This window comes from Engraulis encrasicolus, chromosome 8 (assembly GCF_034702125.1).
Source record: "Engraulis encrasicolus isolate BLACKSEA-1 chromosome 8, IST_EnEncr_1.0, whole genome shotgun sequence".
NCBI lineage: Eukaryota > Metazoa > Chordata > Actinopteri > Clupeiformes > Engraulidae > Engraulis > Engraulis encrasicolus.
In genome coordinates this window covers 15,497,770-15,525,269 of record NC_085864.1, presented here as the reverse complement: position 1 = coordinate 15,525,269, position 27,500 = coordinate 15,497,770, and the positions used below count along the sequence as shown (strand labels likewise).

The following is a 27,500-nucleotide window of genomic DNA, read 5'->3' as shown; positions in this document are numbered from 1 at the left end:
GTATTGGCCCTGAATAATAAACCCACATTACAATTTTCTAAGCATAGTAGCAACATGTAGATCTGATTTGAAATTGGTGCCATGCACATAAAGTTAACCGATTTATTGTTTTCACTTGGGTCATCCAACTTGCTTGTCTCTTAGGTCCCTTTTGCTCTTTACACCACCTTATTGTGACACATTAGCAATATTTATAATTAGAAAAGTCAAGAGCTAGATGAAAAGTGTGTTAATATTAAAGGTTTATTCATTTTCACACATGTTTTTTAAAAAAATAAATAAAAAAAATTACACAGCAGTGCTTCAAACATGTGGTAGCATCAGAAAATCAGGGCTATTGTGGTAGGCTATTTGGTAATTACCACCCCCCCCCCCCCCCCCCCCCCCCCCCCCCCCCCCCCCCCCCCCCCCCCAAACCCAAACATCCGGGCTGCGACTATGACTTGCATTGATATGGCTTAATAAAACTGTAAGACTAAGCGCAACAAAGACAAAACAAATCTAACACCTCCAAGCAGCCATGGTGCCAGTCAACTTTCGCATTTCATTCATTCATCAATATCATTCTTATCCTGACTGCACTGAAGCTGGCTGGTGACGTGCATGGGGTGGATCACTGGGGTGGATAGTCATTTGTATTTATTATTTTAAAAGGAAACATATTCAGTTTCGTTTCACTTAATTTATTTTAATATGATCAATATGTTGTTGTGAAAAACGTTTAATATTTTTAAAAGGTCATACTACATTATATTTTATTCCCATCCTCGGTTTACGTCACCCAACGTTCCGACGTCGATTGCGTCAGTGCAAGTGAGAGTTCAAGGTTGAGTTTCAAACCACGAGAGTACCCTCAGGTACCCTCACGTAGAGCTCTACGCAGTCTACGCAGTAGTATTGGAAGACGAAGAAGACAGGCGAAGGAGTGGCTCAATCAAGGTAAGGGAGCGTAAACGTTAATATATATACATATATAATTGTTATTTTCTCGCTAACATCGCGTTTTATTAAGGGATTTCCTGTGACTGTTTCTCAAGTCGACTGGACTGGTCACTTACTTAGCACGCTAGCTGGCGTTTGCTCGTCCATTCATGGCTGCCAACTTCCAGTTTTGAAAAAGGGATTATGTGGTGGGGTGAAACCCAACCCAAACATGTTCGCGTTATTAACCAGAAGTGTGTACGTACTTCATATGATGGTATATGTTAGTTTTATTGGATGCATGTACTTTTTATCGCTGTGGTATATTTTGGCCAACACTGAAACAGCATGTTTTTTTCTAGCTAATGGGGCACTGCTAGCAGAGTTTGTAGCCTTGTCGTTTGGCGGCCATTTTAGCATTAGCAACACCCGCGGGCATCTGTTTCCGATTTGAACAACCAAATGCATGATGTTCCGAGAATACACACACGGTTATCTTCATTAGATGCATGTACTTTCTTATCGCTTTCATGTTTTATCGTTATAGCTTAACACCCAAACGGAACGTTTTTGGTTATGGCTAACACTCAAACCGCATGTTTTTGGTTATGGCTGACACTCAAACCGTATGTGGCACTGCTAGCAGAGTTGCTAGTCCTGTAATTTTGCGGCCACTTTTATTTTGCCCGCGGGCATCTGCTTCCGATTTGAATAAGCAACTTTATGCATGATATTCCGAGCATACACAAAAGGTTTTATTTGTGAGCAAATGTGTGTATTTTGCTGCTAAAATTAGCAGTAGCTATGTCCGAGAGTGGGCGCACGATAGCCTGGTTATAATCGACTTTCAAAGGTGTTGCGTGAGGGCACGGCCTGGCTTGGGGCACACCGACTGGATTGTTGTTAGACCGAAGTCTTGCAAACCAATTGGCTAGAACTCTAATCCTAGTCTGGAATTTTCCATCACGACTCGCTCGCTGTCTGCACGACTACAGAAGAGTGTAGGTATTGAGTGTGCATGGATATCCACGTTTTCCCCCGCTTATTAATTCTGGCTTTGTGTTTTTGGTATAGCCTGCCGCCTAACCTGATGACAATGGATGGCTTTGATGAAGCCACTCGTTCGGTATTGGAAGGTAAGTCAAATATTTTTTTTTAGGTTAAAGGGACACTGCAGGAAATATTCATAAAAGGTACTGCAACTATGCTGATCATGGAAACTGTGTTGCCTATTGTCAAATTTGATCTTTACATGAAAGTTTACTGAGTAACAAACACATATTTTCTAGTATGGTCCAAGCAGTCATTTTTGCAGCTAAAAATGGCTATTTTTGGAAATTCAAAATGGCGGACCATGGAGAAGATCCCCCTTTTCATGTATGAAAAGTGCATTTTTTCCAGTCATAATGAATGCTTAGAATTTGATGGTGGCGGTAAATATCATGAAAAAGGTAACATTAGTGAATGGGCAGCATGAATTCTGGAAATAAACAACTAAAAATCTCAGTGTCCCTTTAAGAGATTATAATTTTTCTGTATTTATCCCCTATTATTTCTCAAGAAGCGTCCCCAGCACGAGATCCCCCTGTGCCAAAAAAGACAAAGAGTGGCACCAAAGCAGCCATTCCATCATCCAGGTCTTCCTCACCGGCACCCATGACTGTGATTGCTTCACCAACCATGCCTGCAAAAGATGTTGCTGGTAAGCCCTCCTCAGCACACTTCTCAGCCTGTAGACCTTGTTTATAAGTTTTGCAAAACATCATTTGCATTTAAACATTTTATTTTATTTGTATTTTAAATTTTCACTGGTGTTACAATGTTAACATTGAAATGTCTTCGTTTATTGTTTAAGCGGGTCTCGACAGTCTGAAGATGCAGGCCAGACACTACAAAACCTTGAGCAACATGTACAACAAGCCCAATGCAAAACCCAATCAAAATGATGTGGCGCAAATTCTGGACCTCGAGTTCGAAGCAAGGCGGGCCTTTATCGATTCAGATGTTACCAAGGAAGAAGACCGACCTGCAAAAATCCTTGATGCATATCCATGCTTTAAAGATGTTCAAAACGTATGTTTGGTTTTTTCTTCTTATCTGAACCTCAATTGCTGTGTATGTTGTAAGCGTTTTGAACACAGTAAGTGTTTTATGATGTTTCAGGCCATGGATGAGCTACGGCGCATAGTAGATGGTACTAACCGCAGATACATCGAGGACGTAAGAGGAAGATGGACAGAATTCTGCACGAAGGTGCAGTTCTACAGCGTGTGGAAGAAAGTCCTCAAACCCCCTTTTCCTTTGGATGTTCGCAGTGGTAAGTTACTGTTCCCTATCTATATGCAGTGAATGCCTAAGTCATTTTTAAGAAAGGTTGCCCTCAGAATATAAAGACCTAAATATATTAGCCTCTGAAGCACATAAAAACATGCAATAAGTTGTATTTAAATGTTAAGACCCTCATCTTGCATTGGAATGTGTTCATTTAACTCTTAACATACCAAGACACTTCATAAAATTGTCTCGAATCTCACGACCCTGAATGTTGTGACGCGCCAGGACCAATGTTGCACAATGCATGTCCAGCATCAATGGGTTTACAGCATTCTGACCATTCTTTCTATTCTTTAGTGGATTTCACACTGGCCCTCTTCAATGCACTGCCACCCCTCTTCCCCTCATCCGTTTTGCCACCAAAGAAGCTTGCTTGCAGTGAGGCACTTATTCATACTGAGGGTAAGCAAATATTTCCCCAGATTTAAGCAAATTCATTCATTCACAAAACTGTAAAAAAAAAAAAAAATCTAAAACTTTGCATCAGCTTGTCTGTTATTAATCTATACTACATTCATTACATGATGTGTCTGTTACCCTGTGCAGTCAGCTGCTTTTGACACTTACTGCTGATAACTGCTGAGCTGACCAGCTCTCTCCACTTCTAAGAGTCTTTTTCAATGTTCATATGTGCGATTCTCTCCCTTGCTCATGAGTTCCCTCCTTCGTCGTTCACACAACTGCAATCATGTTCTGCATTTCCCTACACGGGATGTTTGATATGACTTGTTCTCGGTATACCCCCGTTTTTATTGCACATTTCCAGTAAGGAGAACGAGGAGATATGCATATAAAAGGCTACTGCTTATTTTGAGAAGGTTGAACCCACATCTTTGCTCTTGAGGCGTTCAGCTCTCCTTTTTGAAGGGGCTTTTCCATTGTTTACAAGCGATTTTATTTCCTTGTCCAAATCCCCTTCTCACCTCAATTGGCTCATCCATTTATATGCAGTCTCATTTGTTATTTTCGCTGGTTATGTCAGCATGATATTTTAGTCAGCTAACAGCCAGTTCTCGGCAGCGAGCTGCTGCTATTGTTTAGCCTAGAAATCTAGATACCCCCATCAGCCGGGGCCAGGGCCACCAGATGAGGGAATTGGCCAGTGACGCAAAACCTTGAGTTCCAAGCCATTTCAGGACAATAAAAAAGTTGTGTGGTGTTTCTTGATGCATTCCTCCCTCCCCTATTGTAAATAAATGTTTTTAGAATCTTAAAGTTTTAAAATCTGCAAGTTGCCGACGTTAAACATTTGTTTGTCTTCTCTCTGCACATTCTTTTTTTTTTTTGTTGCTCCAGTCAAACGAAGACCCTGCCCTCCACCTGCAGAAGCGTCCTCTCTGCTCCCCAGTTCTGCTGTTTGATGGCTCAACTACCATCGTGGCTGTGGGTAACGTACCTGTTACAACCCTCCAGCAGGAAGATTTTTCAGAAGGGATGTTGGTGTTGATGGCCTACTATTATACATTGCGCCTCACATACTTGCTGTTGCTGTTTTTTGTAATTATTCAGTGGGTCTAAGGTGTTGGTTTTTGACCAATACCCCACCCCAAAGTGAAATTGAGGCAGTGGCTGAGTCACCGGGAAAACTCTCCTGCTCACTTATCCGAATATGGGGACTTTGAGTGGTTCAATTTTACCTCGGAGTGGGGTATCCCTTAATAACGCCTGTATTTCAGGATACAATGTTGGAAAAACGCTACCTCATAATGTCAGAATTTATTACTGTGGTCCCAGTACATCTAAGTTGTTTGTCTTAAACATGTACCCCAATCCTAAGCGAAATTGAGTCACTCGCTATAGTCCCTGGAGTTGTGCAAGTGAGCAGAAAAGTTTTTCAGGTAACCCAGCCACTGTCTTAATGTGACCCATCAAAGAGCAGAATAGAGAGCGCGCTTCTGAAGGTACAAGACTGGGTTAAAACAGTCTTTGTGTTGCCAACCCCCATCACAGCAAATATGCTCAGCAAAGCAATTGTCACCTATATTACCATCTTTAAGTAGTTGCTGTACTCTAAGGTTACTATTTCAAGGCTCAATTTCACCTGGGAGTGGGGTATACCTATCCTGTATTTCAGCATACAGTGTTAAAATGCTGCTGCATAAGGGCTGAGAGAAATGTGAAGAGATTTATTCAAAGCCTGTATTTCAGGATGCAATGCAAAGCAGCAAAGTGATCTCAAGCGTTTTTGCTGCCAAATTGAGGCTCGATTTCACCTGGGAGTGGGGTGTCCCTTACGTTATACGCATCCTGTATTTCAGCATACAATGTTAAAATGCTGCTTCATAAGGACTGAGAGAAATGTGAAGAGATGTATTCAAAGCCTGTATTCAGGATGCAATGCAAAGCCGCAAAATGCTGCTTCGTAAGAGGTGGGAATTGTGAACCCCACCCCAAAGTGAAATTGAAGGTACACGACAGGATCTTAAACAGTCTTTGTGCTGCCAACCACCATCACAGCAAATAAGATGTTAATATAGGTGACAATTGCTTTGCTGAGCATAAAGTAGTTGCTGTACTCTAAGGTTATGATTTCAACTGTCTGTGCTGCCAAATTGAGGCTCAATTTCACCTGGGAGTGGGGTATCCCTTAAGTTTTACCTATCATCTATTTCAGCATATAATGTTAAAATGCTGCTTCATAAGGACTGTACTCCAAGGTTACGATCTCAAACGTTTTTGCTGCCAAATTGAGGCTCGATTTCACCTGGTAGTGGGGTATCCCTTTAGTTATACCCATCCTGTATTTTAGCATACAATGTTAAAATGCTGCTTCAGAAGGACTGAGAGAAATGTGAAGAGATGTATTCAAAGCCTGTATTCAGGATGCAATGCAAAGCAGCAAAATGGCTGGTTCACCTGGAAAGCTCCTGCTCACTTATCCAAGTCTAGGGACTTTGGTGAGTGGCTCATTTTAAATGGGAGTGGGGTATCCCTTAAGATTTTTCAAATTCTGTATTTCAGGTTGCAATAGTGGAAAATTGCATAAGGGCTGAGAATTTAATTTCCTTATATTACTGGCGTCCCAGTACATCCAAGTTATGTCTTAAACATATAGCCCAGTCCCAAACAAAATTGAGTTACTCACTATAGTCCCTGAAGTGGCGCAAGTGAGCAGAAACGTTTTTCAGGCAACCCAGCCACTGTCTGAATGTGTCTGATCTGTCTATCCTGTATTTCAGCATACAATGTTAAAATGCTGTTTCATAAGGACTGAGAGAAATGTAAAGAGACTTATTCAAAGCCTGTATATCAGAGTGCAATGTTGGAAAATGCCGACAACTGTGATTTTGTGTGAACAAAGAGGAAATAATAAATGTTAATTATGTTAACAAGTCATTCTGGTTGTGTTTTTTTGTATATTGTAAAAATGCTTTTAAGGTTTAGTTTTAGCATGAAGACCGCCTCGTTTCAAGATCATCATGGATCTTGGTTTAAGACAGAATTCAGTCTTTCTGGAATACTGTACTCTACATTTAGTGTTTCCTTTACTAATATTGAGCTTAATTTGCCAAAGGAAAAAGTGTAAATGCTTGTATTCAGTACATCTCACTTATTTTGAGGTAGCAAAAAGTTGCTTTTCAAGATGTATTATCTTAAAACCAGTATTTTAATATGCTTGTTTTCAGTATGTTTCACTCATTTTGAGGTAGCGAAAAGTTGCTTTTCAAGATGTATAATCTTAAAACCAGTATTTTGATATGCTTGTTTTCAGTATGTTTCACTCATTTTGAGGTTGCAAACGGTTGCTTTTCAAGAAATTTAATCTAGTATTTAGTATATTTCACTTAATTTAGGGCTAGAAAAAGTTGAAACCCAAGTCATTTCGTCTCATAATGAGCATATTTGTCTTGTTTTAAGCCTTCCAAATGCTTCCATTAAATCTAGAAACAAGTCTTTCGGAAATCTTATTTTAAGAAATCTTACCAAGTGAATTTCACTTGCTGCATGGACAGATTTTTTCACTTGTTTTGAGTACTTTTCACCTTAATTCTAATGTTTTTCATCTTGTTTGAAGACCCCCTTAATTTGCAGTGAGGGCGTGGCCTGGCTAGTGAAGTAGGGCACCATGCTGAGGTGAGGTGAATCCCCTCCTCCTCCTATTTGGCAACGCGCAGGGCTGCCATGCAGAGCCGGGTTAACGCACAGGCAGCTGGATATGGCTCCAGCCTAGCCACCCCCGCCCTGTCAGGGGGCCCCTAGTTGGCCAAAGGTGGGGGGAAATCAATATACTTGGAGAAATGTAACAAGATGCGTTATTGATAACTTAGTCTGCCATGGCAGACAGAGTTAAAAAATCTACGAAATTTGCCTTGCATGGGGGCCTAAAGCAACCTGTAGCCGAGGGCTCACAGGCCTTCTTAAAGCAGCCAGCTCCTGCCATTCGGTGAAGTATTGTGGCAATGTGAATATCCCCCTGGCCACGCATGGCCACGCTGATGGCCTGGTGATGGAGGGGGGAATCTCGATCTGGTCATGCATGGTCACGCTGGTAACCTATAGGGGTGCCAAGTACTATAGTGCTGAGGTGTAGCCAATGGTCTCTGGCCTCCGGTCATGCGTGACGCGTGGGGCTACTATGCATTTAAAGGGACACTGTGCAGGAAATGGTCAAAAAGGGTACTGCAACTATGCTGCTCATTGAAACTGGGCTGCCAATTGCCAAATTTGATCTGTACATGAAAGTTTTCAAAGTAATAAACACATATTTTCTAGTATGGTCCAAGTAGAGTCATTTTCGCAGCTAAAAATGGCTATTTTTGGAAATTCAAAATGGCGGACCATGGAGAAGATCCCCCTCTTCATGTATGAAAAGTGCAATATTCCCAGTCATAATGAATACTTAGAATTTGATGGTGGTGGTAAGTATTCATGAAAAAGGTAACATTAGTGAATGGACAGCATGAATTCTGGAAATAAACGACTAAAAATCTCGCACAGTGTCCCTTTAAGTGCTGACGTGAGGTGAACCTCTTCCTCCTCATGGCCACTTTGCTGATGTACAGGGCTGCCATACTGTGAAGTATTGTGTGGAAATGTGTGAATCTTCCTCTTGTCACGTTGATGACCTGGGGTGGGGAGAGTGGGGTGGGGGGACCTTGAATCTCTGGCTGGTAATGTGCAGGGTTGCCACGTGGTGAAATGCTGAGGTCAAGTGTATATCCATCCCCCTGGTCACACAAGGCCACGCTGATGACCTGGTGTCAGTGGGGCCATGGGCGTTTTTAGACAGGGGCCAGGGTGGGCCTGGGCCCCTGTAGGATTGGTCCTGCCCCCCCCCTAGGGCCCCTGCACCAGCCAATGATATAAAAAAATGCATTGCATTTGGTTTGGGCACTTAGGCTACTGTATGTGGCTGAGTTAAAAGGCAATTCTATGTGGTGCTATTTTATGAATTATTAACAGTTATCAGATTCATAACGGTTTATTTTGTTTTTTGCCATCCCAACTGTGTGTGCTGCAGCACTGCTGTTAAGGCTGCTTATGAGTTTTGTCATTGGCTAAAGTAGCCTAGCTTACAAATGCAATCGACAGACAAGATACATTGCTACATTGCTGTTTGAAATGCTTTGGGAGCAAAATAGGAGCGAAATGCATCGCCATATGACACAAACTACCGGACAAAATACCTTCTACGTTGGATTTGGCCTTTAATTCAAAGGAAATATTCACACAATGTCAGTAAATCCGTTTGTTTTCCGTGTGTTCAGTCGTTTCTGTTCCCACTGTTCTGTCGCTACTAGTCAAGAGCAAGCAACACGACGCTGGACCTAGGAACCAGTGTTGCCAGGTGTAGAACGTGAAATAAGCAACTAGTGTTGCCAGGTGTAAGATAAATAAGCTGTTTTGGGCTGTCTTAGAAAAAAAGCCCAAAACTTCTGCCAGAGAAATTAGCAGCTGCTTATAATCATGGTGGATGGAGATTTTAGGCTATTTTATGCAATAATTTTCTCTTATTTGAGACTTTGTTGGATAGGGAAATGTAAACTGTAAATTATAAAAAATATTATTGAAAAGTGATAAAATAGAAATGGATATTAATTTAAATTCATGATTTTATTTCATTTCAGTCTTTTCGTTAGAAAGGTTTGGGAGAAAATCGCCACTTATATATATTTTAAAAATGTGCAAATATTGTCATCAAGAAAACAGATACACATTTTTTTTTCAAAACCGCCCAGCCCTAGTTTGTATGTTCTTGCCATTATATTTTTTTCCATAATAATAATAATTGGTATAGCACATTTCAAACAAGGCATGCAGCTCATTGCGATTTAACAGTTAGATTAAATATGAAATTGGTAAATTGGTTAACCCATTGATGCCAAATACTGTGTAGGTTATCATTGACCGTAGTGCCAGGAGCTGCATGATGTAGCTTTAGGCTCATGGAATTTTTTGTAAATGAAGAAAGTTTGTATGTTAGAGCTGAATGAATGGGTGATATTGCAAAATGAAGCAGCTTTTAATTCAATTAATTACATGCTTAGTATGTGCTTCAGATGCTGAAGCATATGTTTTTGCAGGTATTTTAGGCAACACTGGGTTTAGAAAAAGGCAGATATTTTGGCAAAAGTAAGGTCGAAGAGTATAAGGTACATGGGCCCCCCTCAAAACATGTGGGCCCCTGTCAGGCCCCTGTGGTAATTTTGGGCTAAAAACGCCACTGCAGTGGGGCAGTGAATGTCCCCCGCTGGTCATGCATGGCTACCCCTTGATGACGTGTAAAGCTAATACAGGTATGCCTGTAGATAAGTCACGGGTGTCAAACTCAAATTCTCTGAAGGCCAAAGTTTAGTTTAGTTTAGTTTAGTTTAGTTTATTAGGATCCCCATTAGCTGGGTGAAGACCCAGCTATTCTTCCTGGGGTCCAACAATAAAATCACACACAGTTAAAAGTTCTACACAAATCTGTACATTCATTTAAGCACCATACATTGAAAAGAAAGAAAGACAAAAAACATTTAATATAAACATACATTACTATAATAATGGTTTAAGACCTTGTGACAAACATCTCTACCTCTGCACTAACATTAAGTTAAAGTCTGGATGGATGTTGCAGGCCGAACTAGCTGGCGACTTCCGAGCTACCGTGCCGTTGAGGTGTTGAGGTGAAGCAAGTCTCTACCTTGGCACACTTGGCTACCTTGATGGCATCTCTCTCTGGTCATTCATGGCCTCGCTGGTGATGTTTGTTACTGCCATGCCATGCAAGTGCCTTGACCCTGCTGGCCTTGATATGAGTGGTGATGCTGTGCTGTGCGATGATGTGCTATTTACGCCCCCATTCCTCCACCTCTTAGTATCCCTCTCTGAGGGGACACGGCCCGCAATGTGTGTGCGTGCGTGCGTGCTTGCGTGCGTACGTGTGTGCATTTGCGTTTGTGTGAGTGTGCATGCGTTGGTGTGTGTGTGTGTGTGTGCGCGTGCGCGCGCGCACCTCTCATACCCCCCACCTCCTCCCTCCCTAGAGGGACATTCAGCCTTATGAAGATGGATCACTGTAATATACTGGATAGTGGCCATGGAAAAAAGGTCCATTGGCCTGCTCCTCCCTGCTCCTGAGCTGGTGCTGCCAGACGTTCTCCTTTCTCTCTCATCTCTGTCTCTCTGTCTCTCTGTCTCTCTTTCTTTCTCTCTCTCTCTCTCTCTCTCTCTCTCTCTCTCTCTCTCTCTCTCTCTCTCTCTCTCTCTCTCTCTCTCTCTCTCTCTCTCTCTCTCTCTCACACACACACTCTGTCTCTGATTCTCGCTCTCTCTGTCTCTCTTTCTTACTCTTCCACCCACCCCCTCCCTAAGCACTCTTCTTCTCTTGTAATAGGTCTGTTCTCCTTTCTCTTTGATTTTCTCCCTGCTCTTGTTCTGTCCACTAACCTAACTTGCTTGCGCTATCTCTTGTTCTCTTTCTCCCATTATGTCTTTCTCTTTATCTCACACTTTCTGTTGCTCTCTCTCTCTCTCTCTCTCTCTCTCTCTCTCTCTCTCTCTCTCTGTCTCTCTCTCTCTCACACACACACACACACACACACACACACACACACACACACACACACACACACACACACACACACACACACACACACACACACACACTCTCACACACACTCTCTCTCTCTCTCTCTCTCTCTCTCTCTCTCTCTCTCTCTCTCTCTCTCTCTCTCTCTCTCTCACACACACACACACACACACACACACACACACACACACACACACACACACACACACACACACACACACACACACACACACACACTTGTCTGTGTTTGTGTGTTTACCCAAAGTCTATTAGGGTCCCTTGGAGGAAGAAAAATCCTTTCATCCTCCCTGTTTTTAAAATAGCCGTCACACTTAATTTGCTAGAATTATGGAAGTGTGCAATGTGTGTGTGTGTGTGTGTGGATGTGCCTGTGTGTGTGTGTGTGTTTGAGAGAGAGAGAGAGAGAGAGAGAGAGAGAGAGAGAGAGAGAGAGAGAGAGAGAGAGAGAGAGAGAGAGAGAGAGAGAGAGAGAGAGAGGCTGTGTCTCAAATGCTGCACTTGTGCACTTCGGGCACTGTTTTTCAGTGCCTAGGGCGCTCACGCTGAAAATTTCAATTGAGCCAGTGCACTGAAAGTGCCAGGATGATCCCCTAACAATGGCGGAAAAAAGCAGTGCTTGAATGATGGATACTGCACGCACTAAACAGCGGCCATGTTGACAATGACAGGGAGGAAATGTGGTATTCAGTTCAGTAGAAGAGTTTGGTCAACAGTCTCCTAATTCTGTAAGTAATGTTGATGGGACACCAACCTTTACATGCCAACCAAAGTATTGTATGTTTGATTGTTGTCCTTTGGGGTGAAGGACATGAAAATACAAGCACCAGACGCTGTGCATTGTAAACAGTAGCCAACTCATATTTTGGCAAGCTAATGGCATGCTCAGCCGTCACTTCCAGCGAGGGCACAGTGCATAGTGCTCACATTTTTCCTCGACACTATGCACTAAAGACCTCAGTGCACTGTGTGCACTATGCACTGACTGTCAGTGCACTGACAAAAGTGCGCCATTTGAGACACAGCCAGAGAGAGAGTCGGGAAATGGCTGTAGACTTCCTGATGAATGATCCAGAGAGAGGCTTAATCAAGCATATGCCGTCCCGGCTCAGGGAATTTATATAGCCACAAATCTCCATCACATCAATCAAGGACCTGTTACTGCGGTGACAAGAATTCCTATAGGGAGTGTTAACCGATGGCTGGTCGCCAACCATTACAATATTTACAGCGGCACTTGAGCCCACGGTTTGTCATTACGCTGCAATAAATTAGCTTTTCAAAGGACAGGAAACCCTTCTTCCCTCCCCTGTGACTTTTCATTTGACAGCAACTATGTTCTCATTACAGAGAAAAACCTCATTTAAAATAAAGTCTTGACTTGCACAGTACATTTTGCGGTGTTAATTCTGAACTTAAAGAGTAGGACCAGTTAGAATAGTTTTAGATTTGACTCTTAAAGTGTTGAATATCAAAAATACTAAATTTACTATTTGAGCTGTGTTGTGCCACGGCTTGCCCGCATGTTGATGATGTTATGCTCCAGACCTCCAGCCAACTGTTAACCAAGGTTACATCTTGAATACATAAGTACGGAAGCCTGAGGCTGAGTTTCTGAAGAAGAAGAAGAAGATGACGGCTCCCTGGAGAGTTGAAAGGTGCTGAGAAATTAAATGAAAAGAAATCAAGGTCTGCCTTTGCATTGGATATAACATAAGGAAACTCTTACATTCCTGTCTCATAACCTTTGGCTAGAGTTGAGTTAAAATGTGTCCGTGGCTCTTGTCTGCTGGGTGTTGTCAGACAGCATCTTGCTGCACTTTTATTGCACAATAATAACTACCATCTTCTAGAGCAGTGGTTCTCAACCTTTTTTGAATAAATGCCCCCATGACCTCATCATAAGCCTCCCAAACGCCCCCTTGACCTGATCATAAGCCTGCCAACGACCCCTTGACATCATCATACGCCTGCCAACGCCCCCCTTAGTACAAACCCAAACTCCGGTGAAGTTGGGACGTTTGGTAAACAGTGAATAAAATCAAAATGCTATCATTTTCAAAACGTTCAATCTATTCATTAGATAGAGAATAGTGAAAAGACAACATATTAAGTGTTAAAACCGAGAAAAAATATTGTTTTGGGGGACATATGTACTCATTTCTAATTTGATAAATCCAACACGTCTCAAAAGAGTTGGGACGGGGACAATATATGGCAGCAAATGTCGAGGAAGACTAAAAACAAAACAAAAGACAACACTTAACAGTTAAATACATTAACCGATGAGATGATTTTATATAAAAAACAGTGTTAATTCCTATCTTGGACATGATTTCACCAGCTTAAATGGTGGGTGTACTCCTTGTCATGGTTTGCAATGTTTTCCTTTCTGTAGTGCTTACAGTGTGACAGGTCTTGACCAAAAGCCCACCATTTTATCACCTGCTGGTCCTTATGATGGAGCCAAACTGTTAAAACATAGTAGAGAATGCAATTTGACCTTTCTATGTGGCAGTAATCGAAGATCTCCCTTCAAAATATAATGCATGAGTGGCTTTTCATGCTGTTTAAAACCCATTTATACCATTCAGCACTGTATTTAACTCTACAGATGAGTGAGAACATCTTAACCAATGCACTACTGCACCCGCATGCCATCATGGAGGCTGACTTTTGAAGCTAGCACTAACACAAGTTGGATGGTCCATTTTCACTGTAGCACAGGATGTGCAATGCTCTATTATTGTCAAAAAGAATGGACTTCTACAACTTCTGCTGACTTCTGTAAGCAAAGGACAGTTTCCCATGTCTTCTGGGTTTATTTCAAGTGAGCTCAGGTGCTTAGGAGAATGTTACACCCTTCTATCATTTGCACACATTAAGCATTCTTAATATGGTCAATTTTCAATAGCTCTAGCACTCCAGGAATTAGAGTGAGACTACAGCCAATATATATTTCACGATGTCATGAACCTATACAATGATTTTAGTAACGAAAAAATGTCTTATATACACTCAATGGTGGTAAATCAAAGGGAATTCAAAAATATATGTAATAACTATGGTAATTATTCCCTTTGCATCTTTAATTCTGAGTGACTCAGCCTCTCTGTGATGATCTTATACCTGGACACCTATATTGTCCGTCAGTACAATTCATTTTCAAATGTTCTTCTTTGTTGTTTTATCTTATTTGGATGTTTACTAAATTTCACTGATCCCCGTCCCAACTTATTTGAGACGTGTTGGATTTATCAAATTAGAAATGAGTACATATGTCCCCCAAAACAATATTTTTTCTCGGTTTTAACACTTAATATGTTGTCTTTTCACTATTCTCCATCTAATGAATAGATTGAATGTTTTGAAAATGATAGCATTTTGATTTTATTCACTGTTTACCAAACGTCCCAACTTCACCGGAGTTGGGGTTTGTATTAAAAAAAGAAGTGGACTAGTGTACACCAGTGGCAACTAAGCACCACCCTCTTTCAGCTGTATCCTTCTCAACGCCCCCCTAAGGCTCCCCAGTGCCCCCTGGGAGGGTGTAGAGCACCAGTTGAGAAACACTATTACACTATTTTTCACATACTGCATCTATCTATGGTACCGTGTATTCCCTGTGGCCATGAACACCAGGCACTATTTGTGTAGCACATTCATACAAAAGACATACACTAGCAAAACATGCTTGAGCAGTTTGGCAAAGGAACATAGAACAGAGATAAACCGACAATGGCAAGAGATAAATGCAAAACACACACGGACATACATAATACATGTACGCACACACGCACACATGCAGCACGTACGCACATACACGGGAGTGCGTGTGCACACACACATTGTGCCCCATCCAATGCCTAGCTTTTCTCCTCATGGATTTTCTTTCTTTTCATCTTGCAGCAGTCTCATGCTGTGCAAGCTTTTAATTCACATCTCAGGCGTATAGCCCAGCTGCTTCACAGAGGGTTTATTTCTTTCTTTTTGTCATCATTTTAAAAGAATATTTTTTTGCAAGATGTTTTTTTTTGCGAGAGTTTTTACTTAGCAGCTTTTCTGCCTCCTCCTCCTCCTTTTATTCAGGGTTTCTTTTCAACTCCTTGCACCATAGCTCCCTGCTCCATCGTTTGCAATCAATTTGGAGGTGTTTTCGTCTGCTTTTGAACCTAGGCATCTCTTTCTCACACACACACTCTCTCTCTCTCTCTCTATCTCTCTCTCTCTCTCTCTCTCTCTCTCTCTCTCTCTCTCTCTCTCTCCCTCTCTCTCTCTCTGTCTCGCTCTCTCTCTCCCATCCTCCTCCATTATCAGGGCTTGCCTTTGTTCTGCTCTGCAGGAGATGATGGAAAAGGTGCAAAAAAACGTGAGAAGTCGTTAGTGTTCTAGAGGTGAGATGGGGATATGTGGTGGTCTATGAAAAAAACCTCCTAGGCATTGACAGCTTTTAGGATTGGTTTCATTAGTAATGCATGGAATCCCTAATTCCCTTCATATCAGGACTAAAAAAGGTGTCTCTCTACTCTGCAAAATCCATTATTGACGCTTTTGTTGTGAAACTTTTAAGAGCAAGTTTAGTAATCAGTGAGGAAGTGATGAGTAATGTATTTGAAGGGCTTACTTGTTCAACTCAAGTTACTTCTTTACTGAATTGCAACACGCTGGTATGTTCTGTTTTGTATTGACCAGCTTGATCTTACATAATAGTTAACAATGTCTACTCTATACCTGATGCCTCTGCCTGTCTTATACCATGCTGTTTTTTTCAATCCCCAATTGTGCCCTGAATGAATGACAGTGGCAACAATCCTGACATGATGTTTCTCATTTCTTGGATTAGGCTGGTGTGAGCAGCAGGGCCAGATTAAGATGCCTTGGGGCCCGAGGCTACAGGTTACTGTGCCCCCCCCCCAGAGAGTACATTTGGTGATAGTTTTTTGGCAAAGGACGCGCTCAACTTCTAAAAAAACGAAAGTCTTTGGGTGCGCGATAAAATGTATCAACTTAAGGAAGAAACACACTGATGGGCTTGATAGCCGAAACGCGTCTGCTTTTTGGACATGGTGGTAATATAAATAAATAATGAGACACAGTTTGTGAGTGTGGATTTTTCTTCCTTAAGTTGATACATTTGCTGATAACATTTTACACACAGTATCATAATTACGAGCTAGGAATCACAATTTTCCAATTTTTCACTTTTGGTCAATCAGGGGGGCCCTTGCAGGTGGGGGGCCCTAGGCTGCTGCCATATCTAGCCTCTGCATTAATCCAGCCCTTGGTGAAGGTTGAGTAGAGGTGGGTTGGGCTGGTGTTGGTCATGGCTTAGTTGGAGTGAGGTGGGGTGGGCTTTAGCTATATCACACAATGCGGTTGTGCTCTGGTGGGTTTGTCTGGGTTGCTGCTGTGTTTTGGATTGAGGTGTGGTGGGCTTCTGTTTCGTACCTGTAATGTCCCTCAACACCTCATTATCTTGGCCTACATCAGTATATCTGCTGGACTGGGCTGGGATGACATATCTGTGGCGGGCTACAGTTTCACAGACAGGGCAGTGGTTTAAGGCTTTGCACGTTCAAACACTACAAGCTCCTTTTGCTCTTGCTTTCATCAGATGCCTCTCACCTCCGGGCAGATTGTTTTTTTGTAATTGTTTTTGAGCAATAGTGATTTTTTTTGGGTAGTCTATCTATACCCCGGGTTTTAAAATGAAAAAGGGAAAACCTCCTGGTTCATCCAAGACAGAAAAATCCACATTTTCTCTTTGGTTGTTGGATAGAAAAAGCCCCTTGATCAGCATGTGATTCACTAATCCCTATTCTCATAACTTCTCTTTCTCTCTCTCTCTCTCTCTCTCTCTCTCTCTCTCTCTCTCTCTCTCTCTCTCTCTCTCTCTCTCTCTCTCTCTGGTTCGTAATATTTTATTTACTTCACCCAGTCTGCTTTTCCTTCGCCGCGAGCCAGCTTTCTCTTTTCTGTTTTCTATCTCTCTCTCTTTTCATCTCTTCTTCTTTTCCTCATCCTCTCCCCTCTCCTCTGTCATTTTCACACACCACTGAGATAAAGCGTCCCTCTCTTCCCTTTGTCAAAGCTTTGTCATCAGTGCCATGCCTTATTATCCCTGAAGGCAGCCCCCTGAGATGTGTGTGTGTGTGTGTGTGTGTGTGTGTGTGTGTGTGTGTGTGTGTGCGTGCGTGCGTGCGTGCGTGCGTGCGTGCGTGCGCGTGCGTGCGTGTGCACGTGCCTGTGAGAGAGAGAGTGCAAGTTCGTGGGCAGTGTGAGCACACAATTCGAGTGCTTCACTGATTGTAATTGTACCTGACGGCGTGATGCCAGTGCCTCTCAGCATCCTGCAGTTCGTCTAGGGGACAGCCGTCAGGGCACAGGGCATGTGTTGTCTCGTTCTGACCTTCTCAGTATCATTTCATCCATCCATCCATCCATCCATCCATCCATCCATCCATCCATCCATCCATCCGACTGTATGTCTGTCCATCCATCCATCCGTCCGTCCGTCCGTCCGTCCGTCCGTCCGTCCGTCCGTCCGTCTGTCCGACCGTCCAACCAACTACAATATATAGCCATCCACCTGTCCCAACACAATGTTATCCATCCCATCAGTAACAAATGACAGCCAGCACTATTAGCGTCCCACCCAAAGTCAGGATTGATGTGAGGGATGTGGATCAGAGCCTTGAACTTTACTAAGCAGCATGACCTCAGTTAGTCATCCATCCATCCATCCATCCATCCATCCATCCATCCATCCATCCATCCATCCATCCATCCATCCATCCATCTATCCATCCATACGTACATACATCCACTCAGTCACTGCACACAGTCTGTTTGAATCAATGAACTTCTCTCCTTCTCTTCCTTCCATCTCTCCATGCAGTGTTCACAAATAATCCCATATGCACTTTACTGTAATCTGTAATCCACCCTTCACCCCTCAACCCCCCTCCTCCAACCCGCCAGCCAACAGGCTGTTGTAAATTAACGTCTCACCATTTACAGGTGAGTTGACTGGTTGGGGCTAAAGCTGACTGTAATTGAAGTCATTTTCATCTGGCATTATAATCAAGCAGCACCCCACAGCACAGAGCACAATTTAATCCCTTAATTTAACCTGAGTAAATGTCTGTGGAGAGGGCAGCCATGACAGGGGCGCCTAAGGGTAAATGTGTGGAGATTGCTCAAGGCTAGCAGTTAGTCATGGGTTGAGTCAAATGCTCACAGGGCCTCGGGGTGAGGCTGATAAGGCCCCCCATACAGCCTGCCAAGGTCATAACTAGGGCTGGGTATCGCAGCCATGTTCCTGTATCGATTCGATTTCGACTCTTAGGGCTTTGAATCGATTAATCACGATTCAATTCGATTCGATCGATTATCGATTAACTTGATTATTTTACCCAGCCCTAGTCATAACAGGGCAGTAGCTCTTTGAGTGCCATGGACTTGAAAACGAGTCTTTTCAGAATGTATGGCACAGTGCCAAAAACTTGATATCAAGTCAATTGCGTTTTTTTATTGGGGGTGGGGCCTAACACGTTGATCTGGTATTTTTTATGGCTCTTGAAAAATCACTCAAACGTTGAAAAAAGCCTGGCAACCCCCTGGTCTGAATTTGAAAATGGCTGGCACTCAATGAGCTAACTATCAATACGGCAGGGCCTTGGGTCCAGGGGGAAAGTGACCTACTCGCCCCCCTTTAGCTCTGCCCCTGGGTTGTCATTGAGGTCATTGATGTTGTTGATGATCAGACATTGACGGAGGAGAGAGCAGGTAATTCACTACCCCCCACTCACTCTGGGAATTGAACCTGCGACCCTTTGAATGCAAGTCAGACTCATTAATTACCATTCCATAATGAGTTACCCTTGGCACTGTGATTGCAGTGTGCAGAACCTTGTTGTACCCTTTATTCAGCTCTTGCCTCTCATGTTTTTACTCCATATTGATATTGATCAGGGGAAGATTGTGGTGCTAGTCCCAGCATCATGCTGGTTATTGTATCTTTTGTTAATTAGGGAAAGAAATTGATTTATTTTTTTTAATCTGAGAGCCGAGAAATTTCTTGCCAATAGATTTTCTTTACCATGTGTTCTTACAGGTGTCTAGATGCAGTTAACTTTAAAATGACCCATTCTGCATCCTTTTTTCCCAATATGTCGGCTTCCCATTTTTACAAACGCCTTCTGTGAAACTTTGACAGGCTGTCCAGGAGATTACCATGGAATTTGGCCGTAAGAATATATGGTTTAAAAAAACTATTGGTAAGAAATTTGTTCACAGATCCATATCTTTCCTTTACTGTATAAAGTGATCCTTCTGTAGTTGCTTCTGTGTGTACCCTGTGTAGAATGGCTGGTTGTGAAGGTTGTGGTGCTAGTCCCAGTTGGTTTTATGTACCTTATATGGGATATTTCCACTCACCCTGCTGCTACTGCTCCCTCTGTCTTATATGGAGTAGTCATTTCTCACGGACTGCAGATGTGCTGGAAGTGAAGGCTGGGAGGCAAGTCCCAGCATCGTGCTGGTTGTTTTTATCATATGTGGAGAGCTCCCACTGGCTGTTGCTGCTGCTGCCTCTGTCTCTCCTTATGCAGAGGGTCTAGAGGGGAACATTGTGAGGCAAGTCCTAACATCATGCTAGTTGTTTGTATCTTATACTGTATGGTAGGCCTGTAACACTATTGTGTCGACCAGAGAAATCGTGATACACAGTCACAATAGTGTATCGCGATGCAAGAAGAAAGTATCGTGATACACCCTTAAAAAGCTTTATTATCCTTCACTCCAGAAAACAACCACATGATATGATTTGATAATGCTTCCAAGCTACAAATTATCCTCATTAATATTTTTAAACTTTTTAAAAAGATTATTTTGTCTCTTGTGGCCTATTCTACTTATAAACTATCATTGTTTTATTTGTAACTCTATTTTTTATGTTGGTGAATGTGCAAAAAGCAAATGAATTCTTTTAAAAAGATGAATTTCAAAAATTGTGAGGTGTTTCGAACTGCAGGTCAAAAATTGTGACACGAACTGAATCACGAGTTCAGTGTATGCCATACACTGTATGGTTACAGCCCTACTGTATGGAGTTGGCTCCACTGACCCTGTTGTGTCTGTCCCCTGTGCAGAGGTGCCCGAGCCGGGGAAGACGGCCATGCTGCTGGGAATGAGCCAGTGGAACTCCAACGACCTGGTGGAGCAGATCGAGACGCTGGGACACATGGACCCGACACAAGGTAGGAGGATACTGTCTGTCTGATTGTTTGTTTGTCTGTCTGTCTGTCTGCCTGTCTGCTTGTCTGTCTGTCTGTCTCTCTGTCTGTCTGCCTGCCTGTCTGCTTGTCTGCTTGTCTGTCCGTCTGTCTGTCTGTCTGTCTGTCTGTCTGTCTGTCTGCCTGTCTGTCTGTTTGTCTGTCAACCTGTGTAGCAGTGTGCTTGCCTGTCTACCTGTTGATCTACTGAGAGTCTGACACCACTCTGACTCCTTGTTGTGAAGTGTTTGCCCTTTCCCCTATCTTCCTTCTTTTCCCTCATGGTACACCTATCAATCTGTTATCTCTGATTCTCTTATCTTTTTCTTTCCCTGCCTCCCTTGCTCTCTGACTCCAGTTCTGTCCCTGGTCAAACCATGAAACACATAGTACATACTGTACAAACGTTACCCTGCCATCTCCACTTAACACACACACACACATGCATGCACATACGCACACACACATACACTCATACACACACATGCACACACATGCACGCACACACGCACGCATGCACCCACACTGACTGAGAGAGAGAGAGAGAGAGAGAGAGACACACACACACACACACACACACACACACACACACACACACACACACACACACACACACACACACACACACACACACACACACACACACACACACACACACACACACACACACAAACACACTTTTATCTCACTTTGACTGCTTTGGGTCTGGCTCTTCACTTAAGTTAACTGAAGAACGCTTCTGCAATCACCCTGTTTGAACGTGTTTCTCATAGCATTAACCTCCAAGCACAGAAATGGAGAGGAGCATAAACCCTCAGATGTGCCCCTTGTGCCTTATTGGCCTCTTGTCTGACTTATTGTTGCGACCACTAAGTCACTCAATCAAAAATAGCTATCTTGCTGTTTTGTAAGTCCGTTCTTAAAAACACACGAATCAATATGGCCAGTGTTACAGTGTATTGCTTCATCTTTGACTCAGATCCAGCTTGCTGAATGTTTTCCCCAGTCCACATTTGAAAAGTTGTATTTTGAAACAGGGGCTTGAAGTACTTTTCTGCTGCCAGGGTAAAGTGGGGCTCTCTGAGGGATCTCCTCTGTAGTCTTTCCTCGAACAGCAATCCTTGTTTAAATATTAACCAAGTTAAGTCAAGTAAAGTGCTTGTATTTTTTCCGCTTCGTCTGTCTTCTCTTTCCTGTTAGGATACAGTGTGTTTTTGTAGGCTGCGCGTTGAGCCCTGCTTATGTACTTTCAGGCTCGGGAAAAGCATTCCAACCCTTATGAGGGGCTTGGCATATGTTGGCTTTCCCTTGTAAACACTACCGGAGGTCCCGCAAAGTCATGTTCACACAAGGTTACAGAAAGGTTGACAGCTGCCCACCAACCAAATGCCCAACCACCCCAGCTGTGTATGTCTCTCTATGGCTGCTTATAATGCAAAGATGTGTGATGCATTTTCAAGTTTATTTCAATACACCAATTTCATCCCACACATTCAATCAATTGCCTTTCTAATGTAATGTCACCGTTATATATGTTTTATTTGTTATTCTAAGTGGCTGAGAGTTCATGATGTGTTATTATACCTCATCATATGCCTCATGAAAGTGCTAAAGGCTTGCCATTGAAGTGAATAGATTGAAATAATGTTCACCTACACTGATTTACTCCCTGGTGGAGACCTCCTGCTATACTGTAACTAAGGAAACAGACAATCACTCAGCACAAGTGATTCATATGTATTGCACAAAGCTTAAGTAGGGAAGAAGAGGTAGCCTAGTAAACCAGCGTCACCCACTGGACGTCGACATTTTTCGGCTGCGAGTGGTCGTCTAGCCTCGCAGCTGTCAAACATTTTGAACACTGTGCTCTGAGTCTGGCAAAGCAATCACAACACAGAGATTTGTTTTGAATTTGTTTTGAATCAAAGCGGGCGGGGTTTTGAGGGAGTGACGACGAAGCTCGCAACGTTGGGAAAGCACATCAACGAGAAAGATCGCTGATTGGTCAGAGCACCGGCCTATAGGCACAGGCACGGGTTGAAAAACAACAGGTTGTTCTCATCAACAATCTTCGGATGTATCGTTCATCGGGGCCAGACTAAATTACACATCCAGTCTCACATTTAGGCTGGTTTATCAGGCTAAAGAAGAGGGGCTTTGATAGGCTTTCAAGGTGATGGATCAGGCAAGAACATGTCTGTTGAGAGCACAGAAACTGAAAACCTTTGGCAGTTTTTGCTTTCAGTTGAGAGTTGGCACCCTTTTTTTTTTATTTTGCAAGACTGAAACGGAAGAAAGTAATTTCTAAACATTCCCAAGACGAGGAGAAAGAAGGAGTGTAGAGAGGACCCCCCGCCCCCGATAGGGCTTTAATAACGTGTCAAGGTGATGTATTCAACAAAAGAAAGTTTGATGAGAGCAAAGTCTGAAAACCCTGAGTTAGTGCTGGGTGATATAGAAAAAACATCAATATCACGATATGGATTACTTTTGACCACAATAGCGATATGTAACGATTCACCACAATTATGAATGTTTTCGATTATTCTCTTTATTGTGTTGTGTCGCAAAACCACATTCCTTTAAAATGAATCTTTTTTTTTTTTACAGTTCTATGAGTTTAGAGCATGCATAATGGCAAAATATTATTACATTATTTTAAATTGTATATTAGCTGTAATACTGGATAAAATTAGTTTATCGTGATACAAAAGAGGAGAAAGGACACAATAGACATTTTTCTATCACGGTAACGATATTCAATGTATATATCCCCATATCGCTCCATCCCTACCCCCGAGTACGCTGAAACTTTTGCAGCTATTTTACCTTCAACATTTAGTTCACACTCTTGGTCTCTTGGGCTTCACTGGAGGAAAACAATTACCGAACATTTCCAATGGAGGAGAGGAGAGGAGAGGAGAGGAGAGGAGAGGAGAGAGTTGAGAAAACTCAGAGGCAGCAGCAGAACATTGTTATTTTTAGACCTCTCGGCGAACAAACCCAAAGCTTTGTACTGCTGGGAGATGAAGCTTTAGTGTTAAAGAAACGCAGTAGTGTGTAATAAGGCCTGTTCATCTAATGAGCATATAATGTGCCATCAGTGCACCACTATAGCGCCTGGTCACTTACAGCCCGCTGATGAGCACAAAATGAACATGATGAAATATGAAGTGAGGATGAAATGGGACAAAGTTTTTCTTTAAAACACAAGATATGTATGTTGCTGATCCAGTTATTTATTGTGGAGCAGACAACTGGCCTTTCTCAAATGAACCATTTGGATTGAGAATTAGAGTGACACAAGTGCTTCAATTAGCACAATTGTTGCTCTTTAGTACAACAATAGAATGACTACTTAACGTTCTGCCATCAGCAAAAGCATATGTACTGGGCCTTGCAGACAAGTTCTAGATGGATATTTGATTGTGCTTAGTGATTGTAATGAAAATAGAACACGCACGGATGGACGGACGGACGCACACACACAAATACACGCACGCACGCACGCACGCAAGCACGCACACACACAGCAGCCAAAGACGCTATCCAAATAGGATTTGGAATGTCAGTCAGTACCGGCTGTAGTTGCTCTTTCTCCCAGAGCCATTGCAGCCGACCTCCTGCAAATCCACCCATCAAGTTATTCACTTTTTTCATCACCAGCCAAAATGGTTAATAGATGTTAATCTTACTAGCCAAACACACACTCCCCAATGGGTCAAAGTGGCTAGCAATTTGTCTTTTCTACTAGCCAAACTCAAATTTCACCAGCATTTGGCCGTTTCGATTGTGTTCATTTAAAGCCCTGCGTTAAAATATGAAGTATAATGTATAGTTTATACATGTAGCTGTTCTCTGTTTCCCTCTCTTTAGCAGAGTCCTTTCTACTTGGAAACACATAGAATAAAAAAGGCTGCTGTGTAGACGTGAACCATCCTGACAGCACTAAATAAGCAATCAGGGCTTTGGGAGTCATCCTTCATGTTACTCTAGCAAGCGTGAAGTGAAAAACACTGAGAATCGTCGACTTTATTCTATTTATTTACTGCGGCTAGCTTTTTTCTGCCCATTTCATTTTGTTGTCTGCGTCTGGTTTACTGCATGATTTGTTTCCCATCTTCAAGCTGAGACAGCCTCTCTCTCTCTCTCTTTCTCTCTCTGTCTGTCTGTCTGCCCTCATTTTCCATCTGTCTGTCTGTCTGTCTGTCTGTCTGCCTGTCTGTCTGTCTGCCTGTGCCTGTCTCTCTTGCTCTCTCTCTCCACCTACCTCTCTCTCTCTCTCTGTCTCTCTGTCTCTCTGTCTCTCTCTCTCTCTCTCTCTCTCTCTCCATCTCTCTCCTGCTGTCTCTGTCACTCCATTCATATTGTGTCTTCTGCTTCTGGTAGCTCTGTGTAATGGGCACATGGCTCTAGTGAAATGTGAAAGCAGCATGCAAGTTATTTTGTTACCTCTTTCTCTGGGTGGTATTTGGTGATGCAGACGATAAAGCCACCCTGCATCTCTTTTTCTCTCACTCCATCCTCACTCCATTCGTTCCTCCATTCCATCCATTCACTCCCTGGTGATTGCAGACAGCCAGTGGAGGGGAAGGCCTGATGTCGGTGTTGAGGATGGTGTGGCATATTTCACTCCTTTCCTGTCTGAATTCCAGATAGCCAGTGGAGAGGATGAGGATGGTAGATGAGGAGTGACGATGGTGTGGGGGTTTTTCACTGAAGGAATTGGCTACCGAGCAGAGGGTTTTCAAGGCATACACCCAGCTGCACTCCCATCATCCCACCCCAACCTTCCCTGCGCATACCCACGTCTCAGAACATAAAATACATACCGGTACACAAACATCCTTCTCTCCCTCAATCCTTTGGTGATGCAGATGATAGAGCCACCCGCCAGACAGCCAGTGGAGAGAAAGACTTGATACCTGTGTTGAGGGCGATGTGGCATATTTCACTGACGTACAGTAATGGGCTACCAAGCTGAGGGTTTTAGAGGCATATGCCCAGCGGCCCTCCTCCCAAACCAACCTGCCCCACACATGCCCACTTACAAAATGCACACACATACCCACAAAAATGAAATGCATATACAGAAACATCCTTTTCTCCATCCTTCCATTTTTGCGCCCCATTTCCTTCCTGCCAGATAGCTAGTGGAGAGCACAGCGTGATGCCTGTGTTGTAGTGGGCGCGGTGTTTGTCACTGCCTTCTTCTCTGACTGACTTTTCACTGACCAAGTCGAGAGCTTACGAAGCACACTACGTCAAGCTACACTCCCCTCTCCACAACACTTCAGCCCACTACCCACTCTTATACACTCACACACTCACACACACATACACATGTAGGCTTGTGCATTCAGCCACGCTGATAAAAACACAAACACACACGGTCAAGGGCACACTCATACACAAACACGTGCACGCATGCACGAACACACACACGCATCCACATATGTTACACCAATCATAGAGCCTTTCTGTTGGAATCACAGGGGCTTAGGTCGGAAATGCGGCTGATTCACCGCAGCATGTTGACATGGCAGTCAGAGAGAGAGAGATAGAGAGCAAGAGAGTGCTATTATATCTCTCTTTATGGAGGCTTTCATTCACGTTGGCAATTTCAGTGTGAGGCCTCTATTCAGTGTTATCTGCAGACGCTTATTTCACAGGCGAGAGGTTTATGTCCACACTCATGCACCCAGTCGCATGTCATCAACTGTGGACTTACACACACTCACTGATATAGGCTGACCATGGCACGGTTATAACACAATATCAGGTACAACAATATGCAGCATGTTGTGGGCCATGATTTTCATTCAGAGGATGGCAGACGTGGTGGAGTTTTGCTTGGGTTGCTGATGTGTTATGGTCAATAAAATGTATCACTTCAGAATTATTTGTATAATAACAGCGTTCACTCACTCACCTTCACTGATAAAGGCTGTGCACAATTGAGCATTTATAACATGGTTATAACACAATATCAAAAACAACAATGTGCAGCATGTAGGCCATGATTTTCATTCAGAGGATGGTAGAAGTGGTGGAGTTTTGCTTGGGGTGTTGCTGTGTCGTGTTTGATAAGATGTATCTAATTATTTGTTTTCATCCTACTCATCATATTTGTTTTAAAGGTGCCCTGTGTAGGATGGTGGCCAGAGTAGGTATTGCAACTGCTGCTCATTGAAACGGTGCAGTGGTGGACAAAGTAAAAGTAAAAGTACTTTAGTGGTGTAATTACAACAGTAGCACATGATATTACATAGCTTTTACACCGTTTACGCCATTATACTATTGAGATAGACTGTGTTATTACTGAAAAACAATAAAAACCTAACAAGGACCCACCACAAACTCTATCCAACATGTGCAGGATCAGCTTATCGTAAGACAAGTACATTGGTCTACTTTTTACTCAGATAAGTTACCTCTGTTGGAAAGAAACTGTGTTTCTTTTTTTTATACTTTCACTTTTACTTTGTCCACCACTGAAACGGTGCTGTCTACTCCTAAATTTGATCTTTTCATGAATTCTTATTAATTAACTTATATTTACTAGTATGACCAAAGTAAGTTTTGCAGCTTAACATGTCTATTTCTGGAAATTCAAAATGGTCCCCATTTTCATGTGGAAAGTGAAAATTCAAAGTGGAATTTTCCCAGTCATAATGAATACTTAGAATTTCATGGTGGTGGAAAATATCCATGAAAAAGGTAACATTTGTGAATGGGCAGCATGAATTCTGGAAAAAAAACTATACAAATATAACTTTATTAACTATATAAAGTATTACACAGTGCACCTTTAAGCTTTACAATCTGTCAAAAAATTTCATCCACTGACTCCCTTACACTCACTGATAAAGGGAGGGCACAATTTGCCATTTATAATATGGTTACAACACAGTGTTGGATACAACATTTCACAG

General features: G+C 42.6%; 2 protein-coding genes across 3 annotated transcripts in view; both read left to right on the top strand.

Moving 5' to 3' along the window:
• pitpnm3 (PITPNM family member 3) overlaps positions 1–27,500 on the top strand; it is a 150,996-nt gene that overhangs the window by 14,466 nt on the left and 109,030 nt on the right. The window contains exon 2 of the mRNA XM_063205046.1: positions 20,443–20,550. Coding sequence (XP_063061116.1) covers positions 20,443–20,550 — 108 coding nt within the window. The remainder of the gene's footprint in view (positions 1–20,442; positions 20,551–27,500) is intronic.
• LOC134454202 (uncharacterized) lies at positions 581–7,246 on the top strand. 2 transcript variants are annotated; one of them, XM_063205044.1, is made up of 7 exons: positions 581–939; positions 1,996–2,057; positions 2,483–2,623; positions 2,777–2,994; positions 3,085–3,238; positions 3,553–3,657; positions 4,552–7,246. In XM_063205044.1, exons 2-7 carry the CDS (start codon positions 2,012–2,014, stop codon positions 4,614–4,616), a joined length of 729 nt encoding a protein of 242 aa, XP_063061114.1. In that variant the 5' UTR covers positions 581–939; positions 1,996–2,011; the 3' UTR covers positions 4,617–7,246. The 2 variants fall into 2 exon arrangements, with proteins under 2 accessions (XP_063061114.1, XP_063061115.1); XM_063205045.1 differs by having other exon boundaries at positions 581–1,198.